Source organism: Athene cunicularia, assembly GCF_003259725.1.
Source record: "Athene cunicularia isolate RWA chromosome 4 unlocalized genomic scaffold, athCun1 chr4_part2, whole genome shotgun sequence".
NCBI classification, from domain to species: domain Eukaryota; kingdom Metazoa; phylum Chordata; class Aves; order Strigiformes; family Strigidae; genus Athene; species Athene cunicularia.
In genome coordinates this window covers 18953766-18975777 of record NW_020799099.1, presented here as the reverse complement: position 1 = coordinate 18975777, position 22012 = coordinate 18953766, and the positions used below count along the sequence as shown (strand labels likewise).

The window sequence follows — 22012 nt, the reverse complement described above, 5'->3', positions numbered from 1 at the left end:
TCAAAATGTTTCATTTGCACAAAAGTGAGAGAAACAGTGTTATGAAATTCTGCCCAAAACACAGTGTTATCTTCTCAGCTGGAGGTCCGGCCAAGCGTGCATGCTGATATGATCCTCATCACATCGGGACAGATCTGACCTTTGACTGTTACTTAGGCAGTTAATCCCAAAGCGGATTTTGGCTAACAGGTGTTTCAGAAGATGACACTTTGATCTTTAAATATTCATTATTTTATTCTACTATGTAGATGGTCCACAGAGCACGTTCTAGAGCCAAAGCAGCAATACCTTGCCTGTATTGAGTTTCACATGGATCTTGTCTTCCACAGGGTTAACAGTCTGGAGTCTCTTACAAAGCAATTTATCAGCCAGCTGGCCTTTCAAATAGGCAGCTGTCTAAATTCAGAGTTAAAACTTTGTGTGAGATGCCAAGTTTAGTGGCAAGTTGCAATGAACAGATAAGGAGAAAGAGTATACAATTACGCATTTCAGTCAGAAGACGGCCATGATACAAATGCCGGAAAGTGTTATGATCACACTTCTGCTTTCCGTCAAACTGTATTTCTCTGGCTGAAAGACTTTGACCCCAATACTGCAGGCAGACACAGTTTAAAGGAAGGGGAAGGAGACTTGGCACCGCTATGCGTACAGAGAAAGGGAGAAGCTTGCTCCCTGCAGAACTGTGGCCAGGGTACAGTATCCCCGCCTCCTTCTGCACAGAGGTTCTGGTGTGTGTGTATAACTATCATTAATATCTATCTGCACATGGCATTTCTTAGAGGATTGGCATTCCAGCCTTTTATAGCTGCAGCTCTTTTTTGTGTTTGGTTTCAGGATCATTTCTAATGAGATCCTTTTGAAAGAAATCAGGTGTTTCTGTTGTGAATCATTCTGGGTGGAAATGAAGCCATAAACATTTAATGATCTTTTTTGCAGGATTATTTTCTGTGGAATTTTTCATATGAAAAACCCTAATGAAGTTAGTTTTAACTGATGTTAAATGAAGAAGGCATTTAGATGTTTTCCTGCATTGCTCAGACCACATATGGCCAAGAGGCAACAGTGACATTTCCTAAATTTTCACTTCAAATTCTGTCAGTTAATTTTGGACCTTTCCTCTATTCCTCATTCCCAAAAGGTTATGCTTCAAGTGAGAATTTTAAGTGTAGTCAAATGTGTTTAACTGCAGATGAACTAAGTTGTGAGAAATGCAGAGTTTGGGAGCAGTTTAATTGTTGTTTGTTCACCCCAAAAGAGGAAGTGTACTCAAGCATGTAGATACATCAGGAAGTGCAGATTCTGAAAAAAGACAAAGGATCCTGCATGCCCCCCCAGATTGCTTTCACCTTACCAGCATAGACCTGAGTAAATTTGTTGCACATGCAAGTAGAATTTGCAGGGTTTTTTTATGATTCAGTAAACTCAGCTGCTTGTACACAATTTTTGTAGCTAACAAAAAATAAATAGTGCTTGTCAAAAGGAGGCTGCTGAAAGGGGCACAGTTCTGTCACCTGTGTGTGCCTGCCAGAAGGATGGTAACTCAAAATTAAAGCAGTGTTAGTCAGTCCTTCCTCTTTCTGTAACTCATCTCCACAAGGCAGCAGCAGCTGTCAAAGTTAAGAGCTGAATGAATGATGCTTTAACCCCTTGTGTCTTCCCAGGTGGTATCATGATAACCTTACCCGACATGCAGCAGAGGCGCTGCTGCTTTCCAACGGGCAGGATGGAAGCTATCTTTTAAGGAAGAGTAATGAAAGGGAAGATTTGTACTCCCTCTCTGTAAGGTAGAGTATGGACAGAAGTGAATTTATCTAATGCCACACTGCTAGCAGTTTTAAAATCTTTACTTACTCCCATGTTTGTTTGCATGTCTCATGCATTGAGATGACCTGCAGATTTTTTCTTATGGCTCAAACTATTTTAATATATATTCCTAGTGGGTAATCCTGCTGAATGCCATTTTGTTAGAAGAAAAAAAATAGTTGGATTGGATTTGAAAATTGGTCTCATCTTTCCAAACTATGAATTAATCTCACTGGCAAAAAAACATCATTCCATAGATTGGCTGTAGATTTTTGGTCTGCATAATAAAAACCTGTATGGCAGTTATAGGAGTTTAAGAAGCAGGATGAGAGTAGAAAAGTTTTATGATGAGGATAGCAGTAAATATACAAGTTAATAACTTCACCAGTTTCTGGATCACTGTATAGGAACCATCATCTGGAGGAACAGTCCAGTGGACTGGAAGGTTTTACTCTTCTGTTCTGGGCTAAAACTCAGTCTTAGCCAGTAACACGTGACTGATTTGAATGTTTCACAAGTGACAGATGTCAGGCCCTTGAATTCATCAGAATTATATATAGCAATTTACATCAGTTCAGGACACAGCCAATACAGAGCACAGGTAGCCTGGCCTCTGGGTACTTCACTACTGAATCACATTTAAAGAATCTCACAAGGAGCAGAGAAGCCACAGTATTTTTGAGGCAACATGGAAAACGTACACATTAGACACACAAGGTAGTACCTGCATGTCAGCTGAGTGGAGGTAATCAACCTTAAATACATTTTTTAGCCTTTGGCAATGATATGATACATTAAGCCTCTACAGTGAAATTTTAAGGTAGTGTACTCAAGCTCATTGCTGCCTCAAACTGAACCTCTGACCAATTAGTGGCTACAGCTCAGCTGAATTGCAGTAACTTTTTAAGCTAAAGTCACTTTGAGTATAGTGATGCTAGTTATTTACAACCTTCATAGATAGGAACACAGCATATGCCATTGAAATTGTGACTTTCTGCATATTCAGTACCAGCAACTGTTGTAATTTGGAAGTGTAGTCATTTAGAAACTGAGGAAAGTGCAATTGCACATACCCTGTTCCCCAGAGGTATAAAAGGCAAATATTAATTGCTTCACTCATCTTTGACAGAAGACCCAGGAGCAAGTGTGCCTATACATACACTGCTGAAATTATTACTGCTACAGACAGCCATTTATTCAAGGAACTTGGCAGGATGCCTGACAGATCTGAAGGTGATGTTACAAAATGAGTATTCAGAGTAGCAATCGCTGAATTGAGTGCAAGCCTTGGGAAAAAAGAATAGTAGCATTTATAAGTAATAGCTTTCCTTTAAAAAAGTAATTTTAAATGAATCATTGTCTGGCTGGTTAATAGTTTTTTGCTTTAAAATGTAACTGAACACTATCTGAGGTAATCTACCTCAGACATTTAAAAAAACACCCCTATATCTTGGGGCTAGTTTTAAAAGGCACTCAGTAAACAATTTACTGTAACAAAATAAAATAAAATTTAAATAGCTCTTCTTTTAATAGGAGACAAAAGCTAAAGCGTTGATGAAAATAAAATTGCTGCTTTAACAAATTCTATCCTTAGAAGACATAGAAAAGTCTGCTTCAGACCAATTCCAATCCCTTGTTCAGCTCTCCATGTAGGAACAAGAGTTACTGCATTGCCATGTGAACTGAATATCCCAGACTGGAGTTTGGTCTTTTATTCTCTTACATTAGTTTTTTGGTGGTACAGCAACCTTGAAACACAGATTTTGATTTTAAAAATGTTTTAATATTTTTGTACTGTTTAACTGTAAGTTTTCCTTTCCATTTTTTGACTTACATTAAAACTTATTTTTTAATAAGTAATTCCATTTTGTTCTGATACATTTTTGTAGAAAGGATAATTTTAGCAATTCTGTCATTTTCTTTCTCTCCTAAAATGTCTTCTGTAACTTTTACTTTACTTTCTGTCTCTCCCTCACAAGGAACTTCAGTCATTATTATATAGTTTGTTTTAAAAGGGAACAATGCTTAGACATCCCTTGAGGTTTCTATTGACAGCTCTGAGAGATCACGTACTGCCTGAAATCCCTTCCCCCAGCCAAATTAGCTAACTTTTAAAAAGAACTAGGAAACAGAGTAGAAGTTGCTCTCATTGCAACATTGTATTTCTTGTGAAATTAAATGGAAAGATGTAAACCCTGTCATTGCATGGAGTCACAGCAGCTGTATGCTCTTGTAGGGCACCTGCACTTGGCTTGCACATGTTGTGTCTCAGCTGACTGTCGTGCAAAACATGCAGGAGGTCAATAGAGGCATGTTCTACAATATCATGAGTACTGTTCAAAGATAAATATTTGTCTAAATACCTGTTTGAAATTAATCTCCTGCAGAAGTGGCAATAAACAACAGAAAAGATGCTATACGTCCCTTTCTTTGTATTTTCAGTATATTGGCTACATACATTTTTTCCCGAGACAGAGTTTTCTCTGGACTATTTTAGATGGTAGTAACATTAACAGAAGTAACTTTTTCACAGGAGAGATACTTACACTAAGTGCTTCACTAACTTCTGAGGTCAAAATAATTGCCCGTCCAGGAAGTGAGGCCTTGCACACTTCTCTATATACCATCAGCTTTCATAAACAAGTGCTGTTACTTCCCTGACAAAGGACCCTGGTTCATATTTGACAGTGCCCACCATAAAGGAACCATTCGCCTGAGTACAGGGATAAAGCAGACAAATTCTAAAGCCTTAGGTATCTAAAGTTAGGTTATTAAATCCCTGTTTGGGTGCAAAAAGGAGACAGACTATTTTTGAAAGAGAAACAGAAGACATTTTCAATGAGATTGGGATGTTACCTGGAAAGTAAGACAGTAATACAGGTACACTGTGAAGACTAAAGCCTAGTACATGAAGGGGTATCATCCTGCTTAGACAGCAGGCTGAAAACCTCATTTATAAGTCTTTTTACTGATTGCCAGAAGAATTAATTTGATTTGGCCTTTCTAGGCTTTCATCATCTCATATCTGTAAGCAGCAATTAGATTTTTCTTAATAAATTTGAATCTCAGATATGTTGAGTATTAGTGAGGGACAATAATGGCAGCAGTATTACTGCTAGGACAGTGATTTTCAGCCTGTAATCTGGGCCAGAATTCTTGTAGTGGAAGCTGCTATTTGAGTCATACATGCCAAATGGATTTGGCATTTGTGCCTTGACAAATTTTCCTTTTTATTTTAGGGGAAAAGATTCTGTGAAACACTTCCACATTGAACATACAGGAACTTCATTCAAATTTGGATTTAATGAATTTTCTAGCTTGAAGGAATTAGTCATGCATTTTGCAAATCAGCCTTTAATTGGAAGCGAAACAGGTAAGGAGAGCCATGTGTTTGTATGAACAGATTTGTAGTCATATTTCACACAGCTCTGAGTAAAAGGAGCTTCTGATGTGTGACCAGGTAAATCTACTGCCAAAATGTTCCTTTTTAGAAATTCACATCTGTATTAACCTCAAGTATCTAAGATGTTACTCCTCAAAAACTCTTTTAAGTACACTGAAGACATGTAAGCTTACTGGGCTTTTGCTAACTGGGCACATAGCCTCCTTTTGATTTCTTGGAGAGAGAAGGAAGCATTTCAAAATATGCATGTACTGGGAGGAACAGAACCTTCTCAAAAAGGGCAAAACCAAAGCAGGGTGTTCAGTGGGAAGACACATGTTCACTTATGAAGTTGAAATCCCCCCCCTAAGAATAAATGGAAAAGGAGCTTGAAATTGTTTAGTTCTGCTATTCTTCATCCAAGGAAGAAGTCTACAGCGATACGTTCCTCTTTCCTGTAGGGAATGTGCCCTGTATTACCTCTCCCTTTCTGTCTGCAGCGGATCAGCCTGCTGATGCCATCTGCCATCACAATGATTTGTCTTGTTTTTATGAAAGAGAAAAGCAGAGACTTCTTTAACAGCCAATATGCTACGTGAGTTAAGAGTCAGAAGATTAAACTTGAATCCTACAAGCAAGTTAAACACCACCAGACCAGAATCCCTGGAGAAACAGATGCAGATTATCATGATAATGTCAGTTTTAGGTTTAGCTTCAAATGTTAAGAGTTGAAGATGCGTCAGTATAAGTTAGTGCTAAAAACTTCAGCATCCTGTGTAAAAAGTGTATGCAAATAACTCAGAGTAGTATTAATTATATATGCAAGTGACCAGTTAAATAATAGTTGGCACATGCAATAGCTGTAATATGCCACGTGCTAAATATACACCAGTGCTCTCATAACACAAGCATCAAATTCAAGGGTTGCTTTGCAATTTCCTGCCCCCTCAAGTGCAGTGGTACACTTAATATGGCACTTGTGTCTTTCAAAGCATGCTCTTTTTAAGTTGCTTTTAAGAGTGTTTCAGACACAGAGTTCCTACATGTATCTTTTGTGCCAATAAGCTGTTTCTCCTGTGAAATCTGATATGCACCCACAGGCCTAACACTGTAAAGATTTCAGTTGACATAAAACTTGTATTTCTCCATTCCTTCACTGCATATGTTAACAGACATTAGTAATCAGGGCATTGGTGTTATGTGATCTCTGTGGACAGAGTCAACACTGTTGAATGATGGGCTCACTCGTTGCTTTAAAGCTCTCTAATCGGATTCTGCTGGCTCTGTTGAAACCTCTTTAAGTTGGATGTGCTACAGAATAAGAAAAGCCATTTGAACATCCCATCAAGAAAGCTTCCACATTACCTTACCATGGATAGCAGTAGAGAGGAAGACACAGCACTGGGGCAGTGTTCCTTCAGATACAGGTGTCAAAGGTCTCCTGGGTGGTAACCAATTTATACCAAAGACAGGGTAGGGGCTCATCAGAGCCCACTCAAAGCCAAGCATCAGCATGGCAGAATGACCAGCCCAACACAGGGTCACACAGCAGGTTGGCAGAAGGGCTAGCAATAGAGTCTGATTTCTTAGGCTACACGTCCCTTCAGTGAAAAGCAGCAAGTGACCTTTGGCTCAGGCACTAGTAGGAAGTAGTTGGGCCAGTTTTTCTTATTCCTTGTTCAACTTGCAAACAATTTTCTGTAGAAACAGTGTGAGAACAGGAATGAGAGAGTAAAGCAAGATAGCATGATAACATTTTTCATCTCCTTGCTTATGGACAGGATTTTATAAGACAGGGATGTACGAGGTAGAATATGTAATAGTTTCCACTATCTTCCATTTAAGTTTTGTTTCACTGGAGTTGGTTTTGTGTCTGAAGAGGCACACCAGACTCTCTTTGATCAGTACTTTAAACACAGAGGCCTACAGCACTGCAAACTGGTCTAAGGAGAACAGTGGTTCTTTCATCCTAGACAGCTGCAGGTTTGTGCTTCAAGCCCAACAAACCTTGTCTTACTATGGCTTCATTTGCCCCTCCAAATTGCTACATGGACTCAACATCTGTTTTTCTGCAGTGTAATGTGTACACTTCCTTCTGAAGTACAGATAATTAAAGGGAAATTTGGGTTACTGTGTTCTGTGAGATAATTTATTGAACAGGCAAGCTGAATCTATTCAGTAACAAGGTTTAAGCAATACACTCCTATCAGACTTCTATATTTTTATCTTTATTCAAGGTGTCAAGATCAAGATGTTATTCTTACCCATTTACTTGGTTTATCAGTTTTTACCTAAATTATTTTGAAAACATGAAAATGTTAAGTCCTTACCCAGACAAAAAAGCCAAGGTCACTTGAAGCCAACATTTTCAACAATGGGACTATATGTCATTCTCCCTTAGAAATAGCTATCATGCACAAACATGCAAGAAGAATCTTGCTACATGCAGGTTTTACTGATTCTTTTTGAATAGAATCATCCGGTAACTGTGCAAGTGTCTTTTATGAAGGAAAACCATGGAGAACTTGGAAAAAACCCCATATTTTATAAAATGTTAAACTAGTCCTCCCAATTCTGCAACAGGGCTTTCTATCTATGGTGTACAGATGATAGGACTCTGATTCTGCACAACAGCTTAAGAGTAGTTTCTGTAGACTGGTGATGGGCGTGTTCTCAATTTCATTTTAAATGATAAAGCTTTTTTTTTTTTTTTTTTTCCCCGCAAGGCCAGAGAGAATTAAACTGATTTTGACTTTTCATCTACTGCAGGTTGAATATATTTGCATACACCCCCTAGGCCTGCAAACAGATTTCAGTTGGTTACTTCAAATACAGTTTTTCCACTTCCTTTTATAGCCCTTCCCATTACATACTTTACATTATGTAACCCTTCCCTTTAGTAGCCCTTCTCTTTATATTAATTTAAACTTTAATTTAAACTTTATTTCACTTTTGAATTACTCAGTCACCTGTAGGTTTCAAGTTCAAGTTCTTACCAATTCTAGCATCCCTTCTCTTTAAGAGCTGACAATAGCAGCATAAAATGCAAATGGAGCAGCATTTGGTATGCTGTGATGTTATTTTTAAAGAATAAGTTTAGGTGGTGTAGCAGTTAGTATTTTAAGGAGGTTCTTCACTCTTGTGAATAGTGTAATAGATTCACTATTGAGAATGCAGCTTTTTGCAGAGAACATGCAATAAACATGACCTTATTTGGAGAACAAAGAACAGCTATAATCAAAATGTTACTAATTGGAAGTAGCTATGGTAAAACAGTTAAAGGCAATGGTAATGTGGGTTTACTGTTAGGAAGTCTGTATCCGAAGCTCTGACAGATTAAGTGGTTTACACAGCAAGCAGTGGGTTGTTGGCAAAACCAGGATGACCGTTACAGCCTCATATCTAGTCTAGCATCCTGCCTACTTACCCAGACTGTGCAGGAAGGGAATTTAGCGTATCAAGTGATTCTCTGCAAGCACTAGTAAGTGTAAAGGTTTTAAAAAGGTACCATATATTTACAATTTTCACAGTTGTGTGTAAACAGGTGTGATAATGTCTGTAGCTGCATCTCTTCATGAGTGCAGTGAAAGCGTAGGTCAGCATTTCAGATGTAACTATGAAATCTGTGTTTCAGTTTGTTCTGTATTACCTAGTTACTCCCTGACTGGAAAAAAAAATTCAAGCAGGACAGGAGACACCTGCCTTTGAGGGTTGTCTGATGGTCCTGTTCTGTTGCTGTCTTAATTTTTCACCACTTACCATGCATTGCAGGGGGAGTTTAATTCCCACTGCTTAGAAGTACAAAGAGGGTTTTCATTTTTGTCTTCAGAGATGCAAGAACAAATCAACTCCCACTGTAGTGATGATGGAATGGATCTAGGTACTGACGAGTCTGAGCAACACGACAGAGCCAAGGAAATAACATTGGGCAGGTGCCCCTCTGTGGTTTGCATGGGTGGATTTCTGTAGAAGATACCCTTCAGAGAGTCTAAACTATTCAGATGATGCATGTTAGAAATATTTCTCTAGTTTTACTGGTATGGGAGAGTCATTTATAGCATCTGATTGTTTTCTCATGTGGGTGTGGCCTGAGTCCTGCCCCCTTCCAAGGAAAACCCCTTACAGGAAGTGTCACACAGATTTTGGGGGGTTATTAGCTCTTATGTCTCTTAAATTTTACGAAAATGTAAAGTTAACCATTCCACAAACTGGCAGCTACTGCCAGTTATTTTCTAAGACCATCTTAGAAATGACTCCTCTTTTTCTCTCCAGGAACCTTAATTGTCTTGAAGCATCCCTACCCACGGGAAGTGGAAGAACCTTCCATTTATGAGTCTGTCCGAGTTCACACAGCGATGCAGACAGGAAGGACAGAAAGTGATCTTGTTCCAAATGCTCCCTCAGTAAGTTGTGTTCTGGTGGAAGGGGTGCTTCTCTTGGCCTGAGTGTAGTATAATTGCTGGAGTGAGCTGTGGAATAACACCAGTAATTCCTCCCTTTGTGGGCTTGTAAATACAGGAAGCCTTTGCCAACCAAGGCAAAACAAACACAGACTTGCTAAATACAATCCCATGACAAATAAAGCCTTTTACAGTTGTCACTGAGACCTTCAATGTTGTCACTGGGAAAACATTGTCTGCAGCTGGCCTAGGTGAGTCTGACCATCCAAACGAAGAATATATGAAAAGTTTTCATTCTTCCGTAATCTTCCTTTCAGAATGCCATTTTAGCAGGAACATTATCAGGAATTAAAAAAACAAACCAAAAAAGGCCACACCACACAAAAACAACACTTCTCACATCTTTCTGACAACGCTGATCAGGCTGTATGCAACAATACGTGTGTCAGGTTGCACAGTAAGCCCTTGTTTGGCCAAATTCCTTTACAGCCAGTGAGAAGTCTCTCCCTCTGTTTCTCCCAACAGGTGAAGAGAGGAATACACGAAGTAGCAAACCCAAGTAACAGCTACAGGATTTACTGCATTTTGTTTCACTCAGTGAATATGAGGGTTAGATGACAAGAAACAGATAGTAGTCCTGGCAGACATAAACTACTTATTTTTTCAGTCTTCTTTCTTTGTTAGAATTATTTTGCCCAGTTGGCAATATACAACCTCCTTCCTAACTGGAAGGAAAGAGCATCTCTGACTAAGTCGGTTAAAAAGGGACCTTTTGAAGAAAATATTCAAAGATGTGCAAGACAGGCAGGGCTGAATTTGGAAAAGGAAACCCCAGCCTGAAGCGCTGTAAAACCTAGTTAATAAGAGTATCTATAATCTGATAGGTACATCACTCAGAAGCATTTTTTGGCATTTTCACACTTGGATTTTATTATTTTAGAATCACCCTGTTCTAAAGCAGAAAGACAGCTTGCTGTATTCTGACAGACTTAAACCCAAAATAGAGCAATATGACAGAAGAGCCTCCACCCTTTTAGCCCTAGTATTTTTGAGCACAGTAAAAAGCTGTGTCATGTTAAAAGCTGTACCTTACTGGTATGAGAAACAAGATAACATCTTCATATTCATTTGGTCACCTGCTCTGTGACTCACTTGGACAGTAATTAGAGGCTTTAAATCCCTAGTTAATCATACCTAAGTGAGACAGGTGGTTTCTCCAGAACAGTATTGCTCTGTATTGAGAGGAAAATACTTTAATTAGATACCATATTTTTTTGAGAAAGAGGAAGAGTTAGCATTAATACAGGTTAACTGAGTTGATAAAAGAACCACTTCTGCTGTCTCACAATCAACCCTTCATGGCTGAGTTCCACTTTAACGTTCAGAGAAACTTGACTTCCACATAAAACCAATAAAAAGGCATTATTTTTTTCAAGAGCAAGTAGTAATTAACTTAGCAAGAATTTGGTTTTCAGTGGTCTGCAGTCTCACAACTAAGTCCCTACACAGAGTTTCAGTATCGAAGAAGTCATAAAGTCCCAGCATCGCTCATGGTGGCAGAGAAACTGTTCAAAAAACGTTTTTTCAATAAGCTTATTGAATGTAGAAGGTTTTTTTCTCTCAAGCATGTGACAGAGAGAGAATGCTAAAGTAAAACAACACTTTCTTCACCACTTGCATTTCAAGAACAGTTTCTGTGGATAATTCTACCGTCAGGTGCTTCTGGTTACATACACAGAGGCAACCATCTAACTTTACTAAATAAACCATAACTGCAACTATTTTGCTGTGTTTGGTTAAGATACAGGCCAGAAGCTTGCTGAGGGAGGTACAGTCTAAGAGTTTGCCTTTAGAGCCAGCACAGGTCCGTGTTTATCCTGGTGCTGGATCCAGCTGTGTGAGGGGAGCACAGGAGTGAGGACAGGGCAAGTGGCCACAGTAAGTTTCCACAAGAACAGGCTGCTCTTCCATCTTTTGGATGTAGGCAAAGAGGGGGATGTGGGAAATAGAAGCAGAGCTCAGTGTCTAACCCCTATCTCTTTCCTTGTTACTTTGCAGCTTGGTACAAAAGAAGGATATTTGATAAAACAAGGCAAAATAGTCAAGGTAAGGAAAACTTACTCCTTGCTTCCACTCTGCAGTCACCCACAGAAGCTAGAGACAATGGGGAGCTGAAACAGCTCCACCTACATTCCCCTGCAGAGAGGAACAGTTTGTGTTTTAAGCAACAACAAAGCACAACTGTAAACCAGAGCAAGTCAACAGTTTTAAATGTTTTGCTTTCCTAAGAAACATTACACTAAATTCTCACAAGACAATTACCTTTGGTTCTTGATCTTTCAGAATTGGAAGACAAGGTGGTTTACACTGCATAGGAATGAACTTAAGTATTTCAAAGACCAGACAGTAAGTAGCAAACACCAGTTCTGCTCTTTAAACCTCTAGAGAGGCAGCTGCAGCCTCTTCATACTTCTGGCTTCTTGTATCTATATCACAGCTTCCCAAGCTAAAGCCTCCCATACTGTCAGAGGGGTCAGACCTTTCATATAAAGTCAGAATTGCTGATGATTTCAACCAAGAGAAAGTAAGTTTTGCAGCTGAAAACATTTACTGTGCTCCGTCAGTCTTAACTACTAGATAGAGTTGTTTACGGTGCATTTTTTGGTTGCTTTGTTCAGTGAATTTTAAGCTACCACTACAACACAGCCTAACAGACAGAGGTGCTATTAAAGTATTTCTGCAAATACTAGTAGTATATTTTGCATTCCTTGATTTCATCTTTTTGTTTTCAGTGGTCACACAGTATACATAGCAGACCATTCATTTTAAAATGTCTTCCTAGCACTCTGAGGCAGCTTAACCTGCCGCATCTGGAACAAACTGTGTCCTTGCAGTTGCTCTTCCATTTCTATCTTAAACTGAGTCAAAATAAGAAGTACCTCTAGAGTTTCTTCACCCTTACAATACCTCCAGTTCAGGTTCCTTCATAAACACAGCCAACCTGTTTACTTCCTCACCTCTGCCAAACCCTATTTCAAACATCTTAATGCATGTTAATGCAATAGCAGACACAACTGCCCTCTCTCACCAAACATTACCATTTATAAATGGTTGTGCATTTACGGGACCTTCCATCAGTTTTCATTTCAGTTCAAGCCAACATGAATGGAGTTTCCAGGATAATACTTCAAAGGGCAGCACTCCAAACATTTGAGTAGCATTTATGACTTACCAGGTGAGAAGGCGTCTTTGTCAGGAGTATGGTTTGCTCCTGGACAGCAGCTCAGTCATCTCCTGGCACTCCCTTTGCTGCTGTGGGGGCACAGATACCTACAGGTGAGCAACATGCTGCTGGCCCTGGGGCAGTATTCACTAGCACGCCTCAGCAGGAGGGGATTTCTTCTAGCATGGCATGTAACACCCACTGAGCTAGAGGAAAACATAAGGAGAGGTGAGAAAGAACATACACTTCTGTACACCTGATGAAGGACCATGGGAAGAGCTAAGGCTGTTTGGGCAGAGAACAAGCTGTTTTGCTTCATCTTTCTCTTCTGAGGTGCTTCACAGTGTGAGGCTGAAACAAATGAAAGAGCTCCAACACCTAGAGAGAGTGAAACTCTTAAGGGAGATGGGTTGTAGTTACACACAGTCTGTTCCCCTACACCTGAGCCTGTCCTAAGAAACTTGAGACATGCTCACACAGCCAGACTCATTGCTTCTGCTACAAGTACTACTTTACTTCTGCATTTCTCCCTACCCAGCTTCATCTTTTTTAAAGCACTTAGGAATTAATTAAATCTCCAACAGCTGGCTAGGCCTGATAAGACCTATAACCATCTCCTTGTCTTAGTAAGCCTTAGCTGGAAGTGATACTAGATTTGCTGTTGTGTCAGTTATGTTCTAGTGCATCAACCAAACCCTCAGCAGTCTGCATCTAGCTCAAACTTTCCTGCAGTAGAAATCTCCTCTGTCTTTCTGGATCTGAACTGACCTGTTTTTTTATATTCATGTTAGCACTGATGTTATGCTTGCTAGTTTGGGTTTATGGTGTTACAGGTATTGATTGTACTTATACCTGGAAAAACCTAGTGTGCCTGTAAAAGGCTAGATACACTGAAGATGAACCAAGTTAGTCTTCTTTTTTCACATGTTCCCATTTTAAATCCATTTTATTTTCAAGGCCACAGAACCAATTAGGGCACTGGACTTAACTGAATGCTCTGCTGTGCAATTTGACTATTCCCAGGAAAGAGTCAATTGTTTCTGGTAAGTTGCTGTTCTTTCTCCATCTTGCTGGGAAGGTCAGAATAGCCAGGAAAGTCTGAAATGTAACCACTGGGTGCTTCTGAAAGCTCCCCTGCTGGCTGTGATGCTACTCTAACTCACAAGTCTTTCTGTCAGCTAACCTCTGTCAGTCCTTTATGGCTTTGCCAAACTGCCACTGGCTAGAGGGTTTTTTCTTGTTGAGGGGGAAGGGTGTAGGCCTCTGTGTAGTGGGCATTTCTTTTCCTAATTCTGTAAGCATGTATAATCATCACCTAGGCCCATGGAGCTTAGGTATGGTCCAGTTCAGACATTGCTACAGGTCACACAGGAACTGCTTCTGTGCCCAAATGTGGGTCTTTGTCCTTAAGGGTCTGGGACAACGTCTTCCCTGAGAGCTGCAAACAACTGTAAACTGTTCTTGCCTAACCTCCCTCCTGGTGACTGAATGGGAGCATGGCCTCCCTGCCCTGCTCTGTTTAAACAACCATTGGTGGAAGCCATCTGGGTTCAGTTTTAGGAAGAAGTACCAGTTCTAGCAATTAAAGAAGTAGTTTCAATTGTTTACTTACAGTTTAGTGTTCCCACTAAGGACATACTACCTGTGTGCGAAAACTGGAATAGAAGCTGATGAGTGGATTAAAATACTGCGATGGAAACTGGTAAGTTAATGTGCCGTGTTAATGGCAGTACGCCTCAGGCAGCAGTACCCTTGGTGCTGCCATCACAAAACCCACAGCATTGCAGCACCGAGGTGCAACAGTTCTCAGTATCTGCAAGAAGGGAGTACTTGTTCTGGCTTCCAGGTCAATTAGACTGGAATATGTAATTTTTTGCATAATGTATATACCTGCAAACCCACTTTAGCATGTTTGGGATGTGCTGTTAATGCACCTACTCATTAGGAAGAAGAAACTTCTTCCATCTTGAGGATGTCATTGTGTAGATAGTAAAAAATGTGGAGCATTGGCACAGACCACATGTGTTGGGTTACAAAGGAAGCAATGAGAAGACAATGCAAAGGCTTGAAAGCATTTACCTCCTTAGAAATACCAGCATTTGGGTTGGTTGTACTTGCCCACATCCACATGCATGCAAACAGTAATGGGTTGTCTTTCTGTTCTAGTCGCAAATACGGAAGCAACTGGAGCAACGCAACTCCACCCTCAGTTCCTAGCTGCACCTCCGGTACTTCTGCTCCATTGGCAGGGGTCGCCTCTTTGCCAGGGGAAGGCATCTCTTACAAGAGGACGGTTTCACACGTCTCCATTACTCACAGTGGGCACACCTGTGCATGTATACCCACATGCAGACGTTTGCATCCAGCTCTGCACACAAAGGATATGTACAGCTGAGTGCTCTCAGGCTGTTGAGTCGCATGTGGAGAGGGCTGCAAAATCAGTGTTGGTTTGATAGACATGGTGTATGCCTCTAATGCACTTCATTCAGACATCTGTTAACTAATCACAGTAGTTAGTCACTGTTTAAAACTTCTGTGGTTATTTGGAGCACTCTCGATAATTCATTTATTGCAAGCTCCATCACAACTAACCATTAGCAGCACATTCTGTAACCTTGAGCCTGTTATTTAAAACCACTCCTGTCTGGAAATGGTAAATATTTCTTTCATATTACCTGTTTAGGCTCTAAACCAAAACAAAAATGACAGAGGTAATTACATTTTTGTAAATAGTATCTACATTACAACCCAGAGAATATTTCAAGGCCCTTTTCAAGGTGATGGGATGAGTAACACTTAGTTCTGGTCAAATACGGTTTTGTAGAGTTTAGATTTATACTGTAGTGATGGCTACAAGTGAACGTTTGTTTCAAACGGCATCTCTAGGTGATGGTGAGCAGCACGCAAGCACGCTTGTTTCTAAAGTAGGATTGTGAGAGAGGCAGCTGGTTCCTGGTGCATATGACAGAGCCACCATGTGACCCTGTGGGTGGGTGACGGGGCTCTGCAGAAAGCCTTGCCTGGGGCAGCCTCCAGCATCGTGGGTAGCACATGTTGGGCCTGTACAGTTAGTTCCCCTTGAAAATGGGCTGGTTTTATGATATTTTTTTTCTTCCTCACGCAGAGAACTCAAAACGAGGTTTTGTCCAGAACTGTGTTTAGAATTAAGGGTTGCTTGCTTTGTATCAAAAAGCATCATGTACACTAAAAATATGAATTTGAAAGAATACATTTTCTACATAACCTGATGTAAATGTCCATCTGTATTTTGGAAGACTCATACACATTTAACAGTGCTGTGGCTTGCTACAGAGTTGAGAAGTGGAAGCCCAGTACCTTGGTGCTGTAGCCAACATAGAGGTGACATTTTGAAGTAAGGTTTGACACACTGGAGGGTCCCAAGACCAGCTTGGCCTGACCTCATGGCTGACCCAGCTGCAAGACCCCCCAGCAATCCTGCTCCTCCTGCAGGGGAAGGGAAAGAGGGAGCACCCCCATCTCCCCACGTAACAGTCAAGTTTCTGCTGAAACAGTGTATGCAAAACCTCTACCACTACGCAAATGCCGCAGCACAGGGATTAGTATTGCTCACACAGCAGGTCAGTGTTCAATAGGTGCCTTTACTGGGAGAAGACTGAGGACGAGGTGGGGAAAAACAGAATGGAAGAAGAAAATGTAGATTTGAACATAGGAATAACATTTTATTTCAACTTTGAAAAATCAAAATATTTGTACATATTTTTATACAGACTGTTTTCTGAATAAAATGTCATTATAAAACTACCAAATGTTTCCTGTATTCCTGTACTGTTAAAGCTTTTTCCTCCTTTTTCCCTTGAAGAAGTAGTTTCACAAACTGACATCTCCCATTCAGTTAAAAAGCTTTGAAGAGTTTGTGAGAGAGGAGCAGTGTAAGGGGAAGAATGAGAGAAAGGCTGCTCACCAGCAGCATCACTTCTCTGTGAAAAGGGCCTGGAAATAAAGCCTGAAGTGTAACCACAGAAGCAGCCTTCCCTTTTTCACACAAAGAGGCTGCATTACAAAATGTTAGAAGTGAGTTCAGCACATGGTGCCATGAACTGAAGCCAATAAAAGAAGAGGCGCTTAGCTGGCCTGGGGAGCAGTCTCAGATGAGTTGAACAGAAGTGAACAGCAAGAGCAGGCCTGAGGCTGAACACAAATGGTTTTGGCCAGAAATACACAGACGCACCTGGGGCTGTTTTCCAGCTGCTTGTGTAGTGACCAGCAACAGAATGCTTATGCCAGGAGCTGTTTGAATAGAAAAGGCTTGACTGACAACTTTTAAATCTCCCAAGAGAGGTTCCAAGCCAAGACTTCCCTGTCCTCATCTCCAGCACCATCCTCTCCCCCCATCCTGCCTGGTGCTGAAGCTGGGGGAGGCATAAATGGGGGAGCAGCAGCACCCCCTTCCCAGAGTTGTCAGGAGTTCTTCCTTAGGCCAGCGGTGCTGGGTTTTAGTGTGGGAAGTCCACACCGCAGTCATCACAGCAGGGAGGGAACAAGGTGGGGCAAAGAGCGAGGGACTGACCCCCAGCCACAGGGAGCCCATCAGCACAAACTTCTGCATCCCTGCCCTGGCACAGGGCTCAGTATCTTTATCACCCAGCTGGGACACACACTGCTTAGTTTTCAGTCTATAAACTCCTGGATTTTGTCCATTTACAAACAATTAAGAGACCTGTTCTCTCTACAGAAAAGCCGATGTGCTGTGGAGTATTACAGTGCAACAGAAGAGTGGACCAGGCTCTGTCATTTAAAAATACTGTATTTTATTTATATTTATTTACTTAGGAAAACCTAAGGGTAAATGAGCTGAGAGTGTCACCAGTGATGAACCCACACCAAGACTATGAGACATGAGATCTTCACAACCATGTTACACAAAAAAACCCCATGAAGAAGTGAGAAATTGTTCAGGTGCTTTTATCTGGGCATCAGGAAAACCCCTAAAGCAACAGCTTTCATAGAAATTGCTTTCTTCTTAGTGGCAGCAGGATGCAGTGAGCATCCAGATTAGTAGCACTCCCTTGCCAAAGTGTCACCCAGGTAAGGTGGCTGGGATGTTGACTGATTGTACCAATACATCACTGCTAGTGAAATTGCTCTCACAATACTCTTTCAACCACATCTTTGATAGCACTATACAACCGACCTGCTTTCCAGCAGGCAGTGGTAGCTGGCCTGAGGAGAGACCCCACCCCGTGCACAGTTCCCTGTAAAGCAAGAGATCTGTGGGTTGCTCGCTTGAGCCGACAGCACGATGCCGATCTGGCTCAGGCAGGCTGAGCTGAACTCCATGGGAGCTATTTTGGTGGTCTCTCCAGTAATGCACAATACAAGAAGCATGGCCTAAAGTAACATCCACCTACAACACACTAGTAGATCGTTTCAGATTCAGTACTATGTACAATTTACTCTTACTTAGTATACTAAGGAGCTGTGGTATTTCTTCTGAGACATGTTATTTGACTGAGGATTATTGAATCTTTCTGTCCACTGGGCTGCAGAGGGATGCTGCACTCCGGCTATACCATCAGGTTAAGACACTTCGACAACCTGCCTCAGTTCTTCAAACAGGGGCGTGAGCTCCTTCTCTAAACTTACAATCAGCCCTGGAAAGAAAGGAGAGACAGAACACCCCATCAAATGACATAACTGAGAAGCCTCTCTCCAAACCCTGCAGCTCCCTCCCAAGTCATAGGCAGCGTTTCCCAAAACACATTGGGTTTCACTTGAGCTGCTCACTCTCCACGGGAGCAGTGGCAGCACCCCCAGGAGCACAGCTCTGCCCCACACTGCAGCTCACCTCCACTGTCACCTTGCACTTCCCACAGCTACCTAGGCCCAAGCAGCTGTGTGGGAGTTAAATTCCCTCATTAGCCAACACCCTCACAAGCAAGGCCAGGTGCCCTGCCAAAGGATTTCCCCACCCCACAGAAGTGAGAAGATGAAGCTGCACGTGTTACTGCAGAATATAACTTGAAAATGACGGTTTGGACAGTACAATCTCTGCCGGTGCAGTGAATGCTCTCACATAGCAAGGGTAAGGTCTATCACAGGAGAAGTGTGCTTCTAACAGAGTAACTTCAAGTTACCTAAAAATCTGTAAGTTTTTACTCACACCTTTCCCTTCTCCCCTTGACAATACACTAGCAAAATTCAAAGTAGGAGCAAAGTTAATATACCTTGAAGTAAATTTGTGTATTTTACTCTCAATTATTTAACCATCCGGACCTTAAAATACTGCAACCTTTAAAATTTGTGTGAAGACATACCAGTATTTGCATTGCTGCTAGCAATGAAACTCACTACCAAAGGTAAGCGATTGAACTGCACCACCTGCAAGGAGAGAGAACAGTGTTCAGCCAGCAGTTAAACCATACTGGATGCCAGAGCTCTGCCACATAAAGTCTTTCTGAACCAAGCAGCCTCCTCAGTTTACAGGACAAGCAGGAGCAAGAGCCACAGAGCTGACATTTCAGTGCATCTATTTCATAAGATTCATGGTTAAAAACACCAACAGAACTTACACCACAGTACAGGGAGCTGCACGTGGAAAGCCTGGCCTTTCTCTCCCTCCCTCCCTCCCGTGTTTTGCAGCATTAGCCACCAGAAATCTAACCCAGCTGCAAACACTGCAGAGTACACTATGGAGACCACACTCTCCATGGGTAACAAGAGGGCAGGAATGTTTTTTGTTTTAAAATACCATTCTGTGTACAGCAGTATCTCTTCTTCCATTAACAGGGAACAAGCTATTCAAGAGAATGAAAGTGATGTACTCAACATGCGTAAACTAATGCATTCACACATTTATTTTCCCAACAAAGCTGGATACTGTAGGCTAAACAGCTGGCCAGTTTACTGCAGTCATAATAAAAAGTTCTCAAGACTACTGGAACTCGGGAAGGAGCAGAAACTTAATAGGTGAGGGATTTCAGGACACAACCAGTTTGTAAGAAATGTGAGTGGTATTTCAAGGCTTTCTTACATCAAAGTCATACTGTCAGCAAAATCAGCTATGAAGTAGGCTGCGTGTGCTTGTTTAACTTTAGGTGTCACTGATTATAAAAAAATATTATTTGTAAAACAGAACATAAACCCTTCATAACAGATTCTGAAGGCCATATGAGCAGCAAATTGTTGCAAATTCCCAACTACCACCTGTTTAGAAAAATTAATCACTTTAAACCAGTTTTGAGAAAGATAAGAGAAACTTTACAAATAGTGCAAAAGTTTAGCTTAGCAATTTAAACAGTGTGAGAAATAAACCACAAATACTTCAACAGCAGCCAACAGGAAATCTAGCAGAGTTTAAACCACCTCTCCTTTGTCCAGGAACAGCTCAGGTCACCGAGAGCAGGCCATACTGAGGTTACCCACCTGGTAGGTATTGTAATAGCAGATGATACTCTTGTTCTTAGAAAGCCCTAGTTTACTGCCCTGATCTGTGGCAAGGGCAAAGGTGGACAGAAAGCCAGGTCGCAGTGCATGTTCTGGAGCATTATCATTGGCAACTGGAAGGAAACAAGATGATTCTTATTTTTACATGGTATCTGTCACTGCATTGCAACACATTATCCAGCTTAGTGCTGTGCCAAAAGCAGAACTGCTGCTGGGGAACACGTAACACATCTTAAATGCTTCCGCAATGAGTACAGGACAATCGTTGTGAGTAGTACCTCATTTAACGTTCTGTACGTGATCAGTGCTCAGGACACCAGCGTCCTTCCCAGTATACCTAAGAAAAGTTTTTTCCCTTACAATGCTCAGCCTGTGCTGCTGATGTCACTTCGGTTTTGTACCCCTCATCGTTTGCACCGATTCCAGCCTTTGAAATGATCACTGGCACATAACCACTTGAATGAAAACAGGTGAAGATGTGCAAGTTCCACTACACATTTAAAATACTTTGGGATATTAAAAAAAAAAAAATCTGCAGTACTTGAACCCCTGTATTATTAAATTAGTGTATTTACAATGTAAAAACATATTAAAGAAGGGCTGCAGAGATATGATAGAAACTACAGTACCAAAAATCAAACTAAGTGCAATGTGTGTAAAAGTTGGGTACAATTGCTTCTGAGCAGACCAGCCAAGTCAACAAAATCCTGATAAGCTTTCTCTAGCATTTTGTATCAATCAGCCTGTGAGTGACTTGAAGATACAAGGACCTTACTGCACTCCAGCCCTTTTCACTGAGAAAAATTTCTGTGGCCTACAATTATTGAGGACACAGACAAAGGGATAAATTTAAAGAGGTACATAATCAACTATTGAACTTGAGGTAGAAGTCTAATTTAAGTCTCCAGTTTTGTATATTCAGCTATCAGGCATAACCAAAGATGCTGCTGCTGTACTTTCCCACCCCCTGCTGTTCAATCAGGAATTCGGTTGCAGTGCAGTGAGAAGCTGAAGTTACCTTTGATAACAGGCACACCATCTCTGTCTGAGACTACAATAGCATGAAGACCTTCAACGCTGCAAAAAAGTGAAGAGACACCATGTTAAAAGCAGAGTAATCAGCAGCAAAGATATTTTTTCCTGCACAAATGTGAAAGGAAGGGGAAAACATGGAAAAAAATCGATGCCTTCGCTAATTTAGTATTTCACTGAAAGGGACTTGTTCTGTAAAGGCGGTCTCTTGGAGCAGTAGAGACACACACAAACCAGAACTACCGCAAACTGCATGCAACTTTTAGCTTCAGAAAGAGGACTGATGATACCAATCAAATTTCATTAGTCAGGCAAGAGCCTTTGTCATGTTGCCCTCGCTCAACGAGTGCCAGTTTCGCTGTATTTGCATGCTGTCTCCAACTGTAGCTATTGAACACTGCTAGTAACCGGCAATTACCAAAAAGGGAATTATCAAGGATTAGGCAACCCAATCAGGAGGAACGTTTTTTCCACTCCTCATGACGCCACAGTGCGCACCCTTCCCTTCTCTTGACGCGAGCGAGGGAAGGCTTCAGCCGTCCTCACCTCGAGGCCCTTCCAGCTCACTTAAAACAACCAGACGCGCGTACCGGTTAGCCGACTACTCCCTCCAACAGCGAAAGGGGCTGGCAATTACCAGCTCCCTGCGGTCAGGAGGGTTCGGGTAATCGCCTTGGCAGTCTGAAAACGACTTCACCGCCGGCCCCACCGCCCGGGCAGCCCGGCCGCCAGCCGCTGCGGGCTCCG

The 22012-nt window shown here is 41.4% G+C and overlaps 2 protein-coding genes across 2 annotated transcripts in view; one reads left to right on the top strand and one right to left on the bottom strand.

Annotated features, from left to right (window-relative positions):
• The first annotated feature begins 505 nt into the window (after positions 1 to 505).
• DAPP1 (dual adaptor of phosphotyrosine and 3-phosphoinositides 1) lies at positions 506 to 15998 on the top strand. Its single transcript, XM_026847936.1, has 9 exons — positions 506 to 558; positions 1662 to 1784; positions 5043 to 5176; positions 9458 to 9588; positions 11644 to 11691; positions 11929 to 11991; positions 13766 to 13851; positions 14423 to 14510; positions 14975 to 15998. Exons 1-9 carry the CDS (start codon positions 506 to 508, stop codon positions 15023 to 15025), a joined length of 777 nt encoding a protein of 258 aa, XP_026703737.1. The 3' UTR covers positions 15026 to 15998.
• A 1578-nt stretch (positions 15999 to 17576) lies between these two features.
• The window catches only part of LAMTOR3 (late endosomal/lysosomal adaptor, MAPK and MTOR activator 3), a 12170-nt gene continuing 7734 nt past the window's right edge, over positions 17577 to 22012 (bottom strand). The window contains exons 3-6 of the mRNA XM_026848100.1: positions 21252 to 21312; positions 20213 to 20346; positions 19105 to 19168; positions 17577 to 18441 (exon numbers count right to left, since the gene is read on the bottom strand). Of these exons, the coding sequence (XP_026703901.1) occupies positions 18368 to 18441; positions 19105 to 19168; positions 20213 to 20346; positions 21252 to 21312 (333 nt within the window). The 3' untranslated portion in view covers positions 17577 to 18367. The remainder of the gene's footprint in view (positions 18442 to 19104; positions 19169 to 20212; positions 20347 to 21251; positions 21313 to 22012) is intronic.

What these genes read in the sequence shown, in the direction of transcription:
- DAPP1 (XM_026847936.1), top strand. Translation starts at nt 506, where the DNA reads ATGATACAAATGCCGGAAAGTGTTATGATCACACTTCTGCTTTCCGTC. An exon ending in AGTATTTCAAAGACCAGACA is followed by an intron (nt 11,992 to 13,765) that starts GTAAGTAGCAAA and finishes TTTATTTTCAAG; the next exon opens with GCCACAGAACCAATTAGGGC. An exon ending in AAATACTGCGATGGAAACTG is followed by an intron (nt 14,511 to 14,974) that starts GTAAGTTAATGT and finishes TTTCTGTTCTAG; the next exon opens with TCGCAAATACGGAAGCAACT.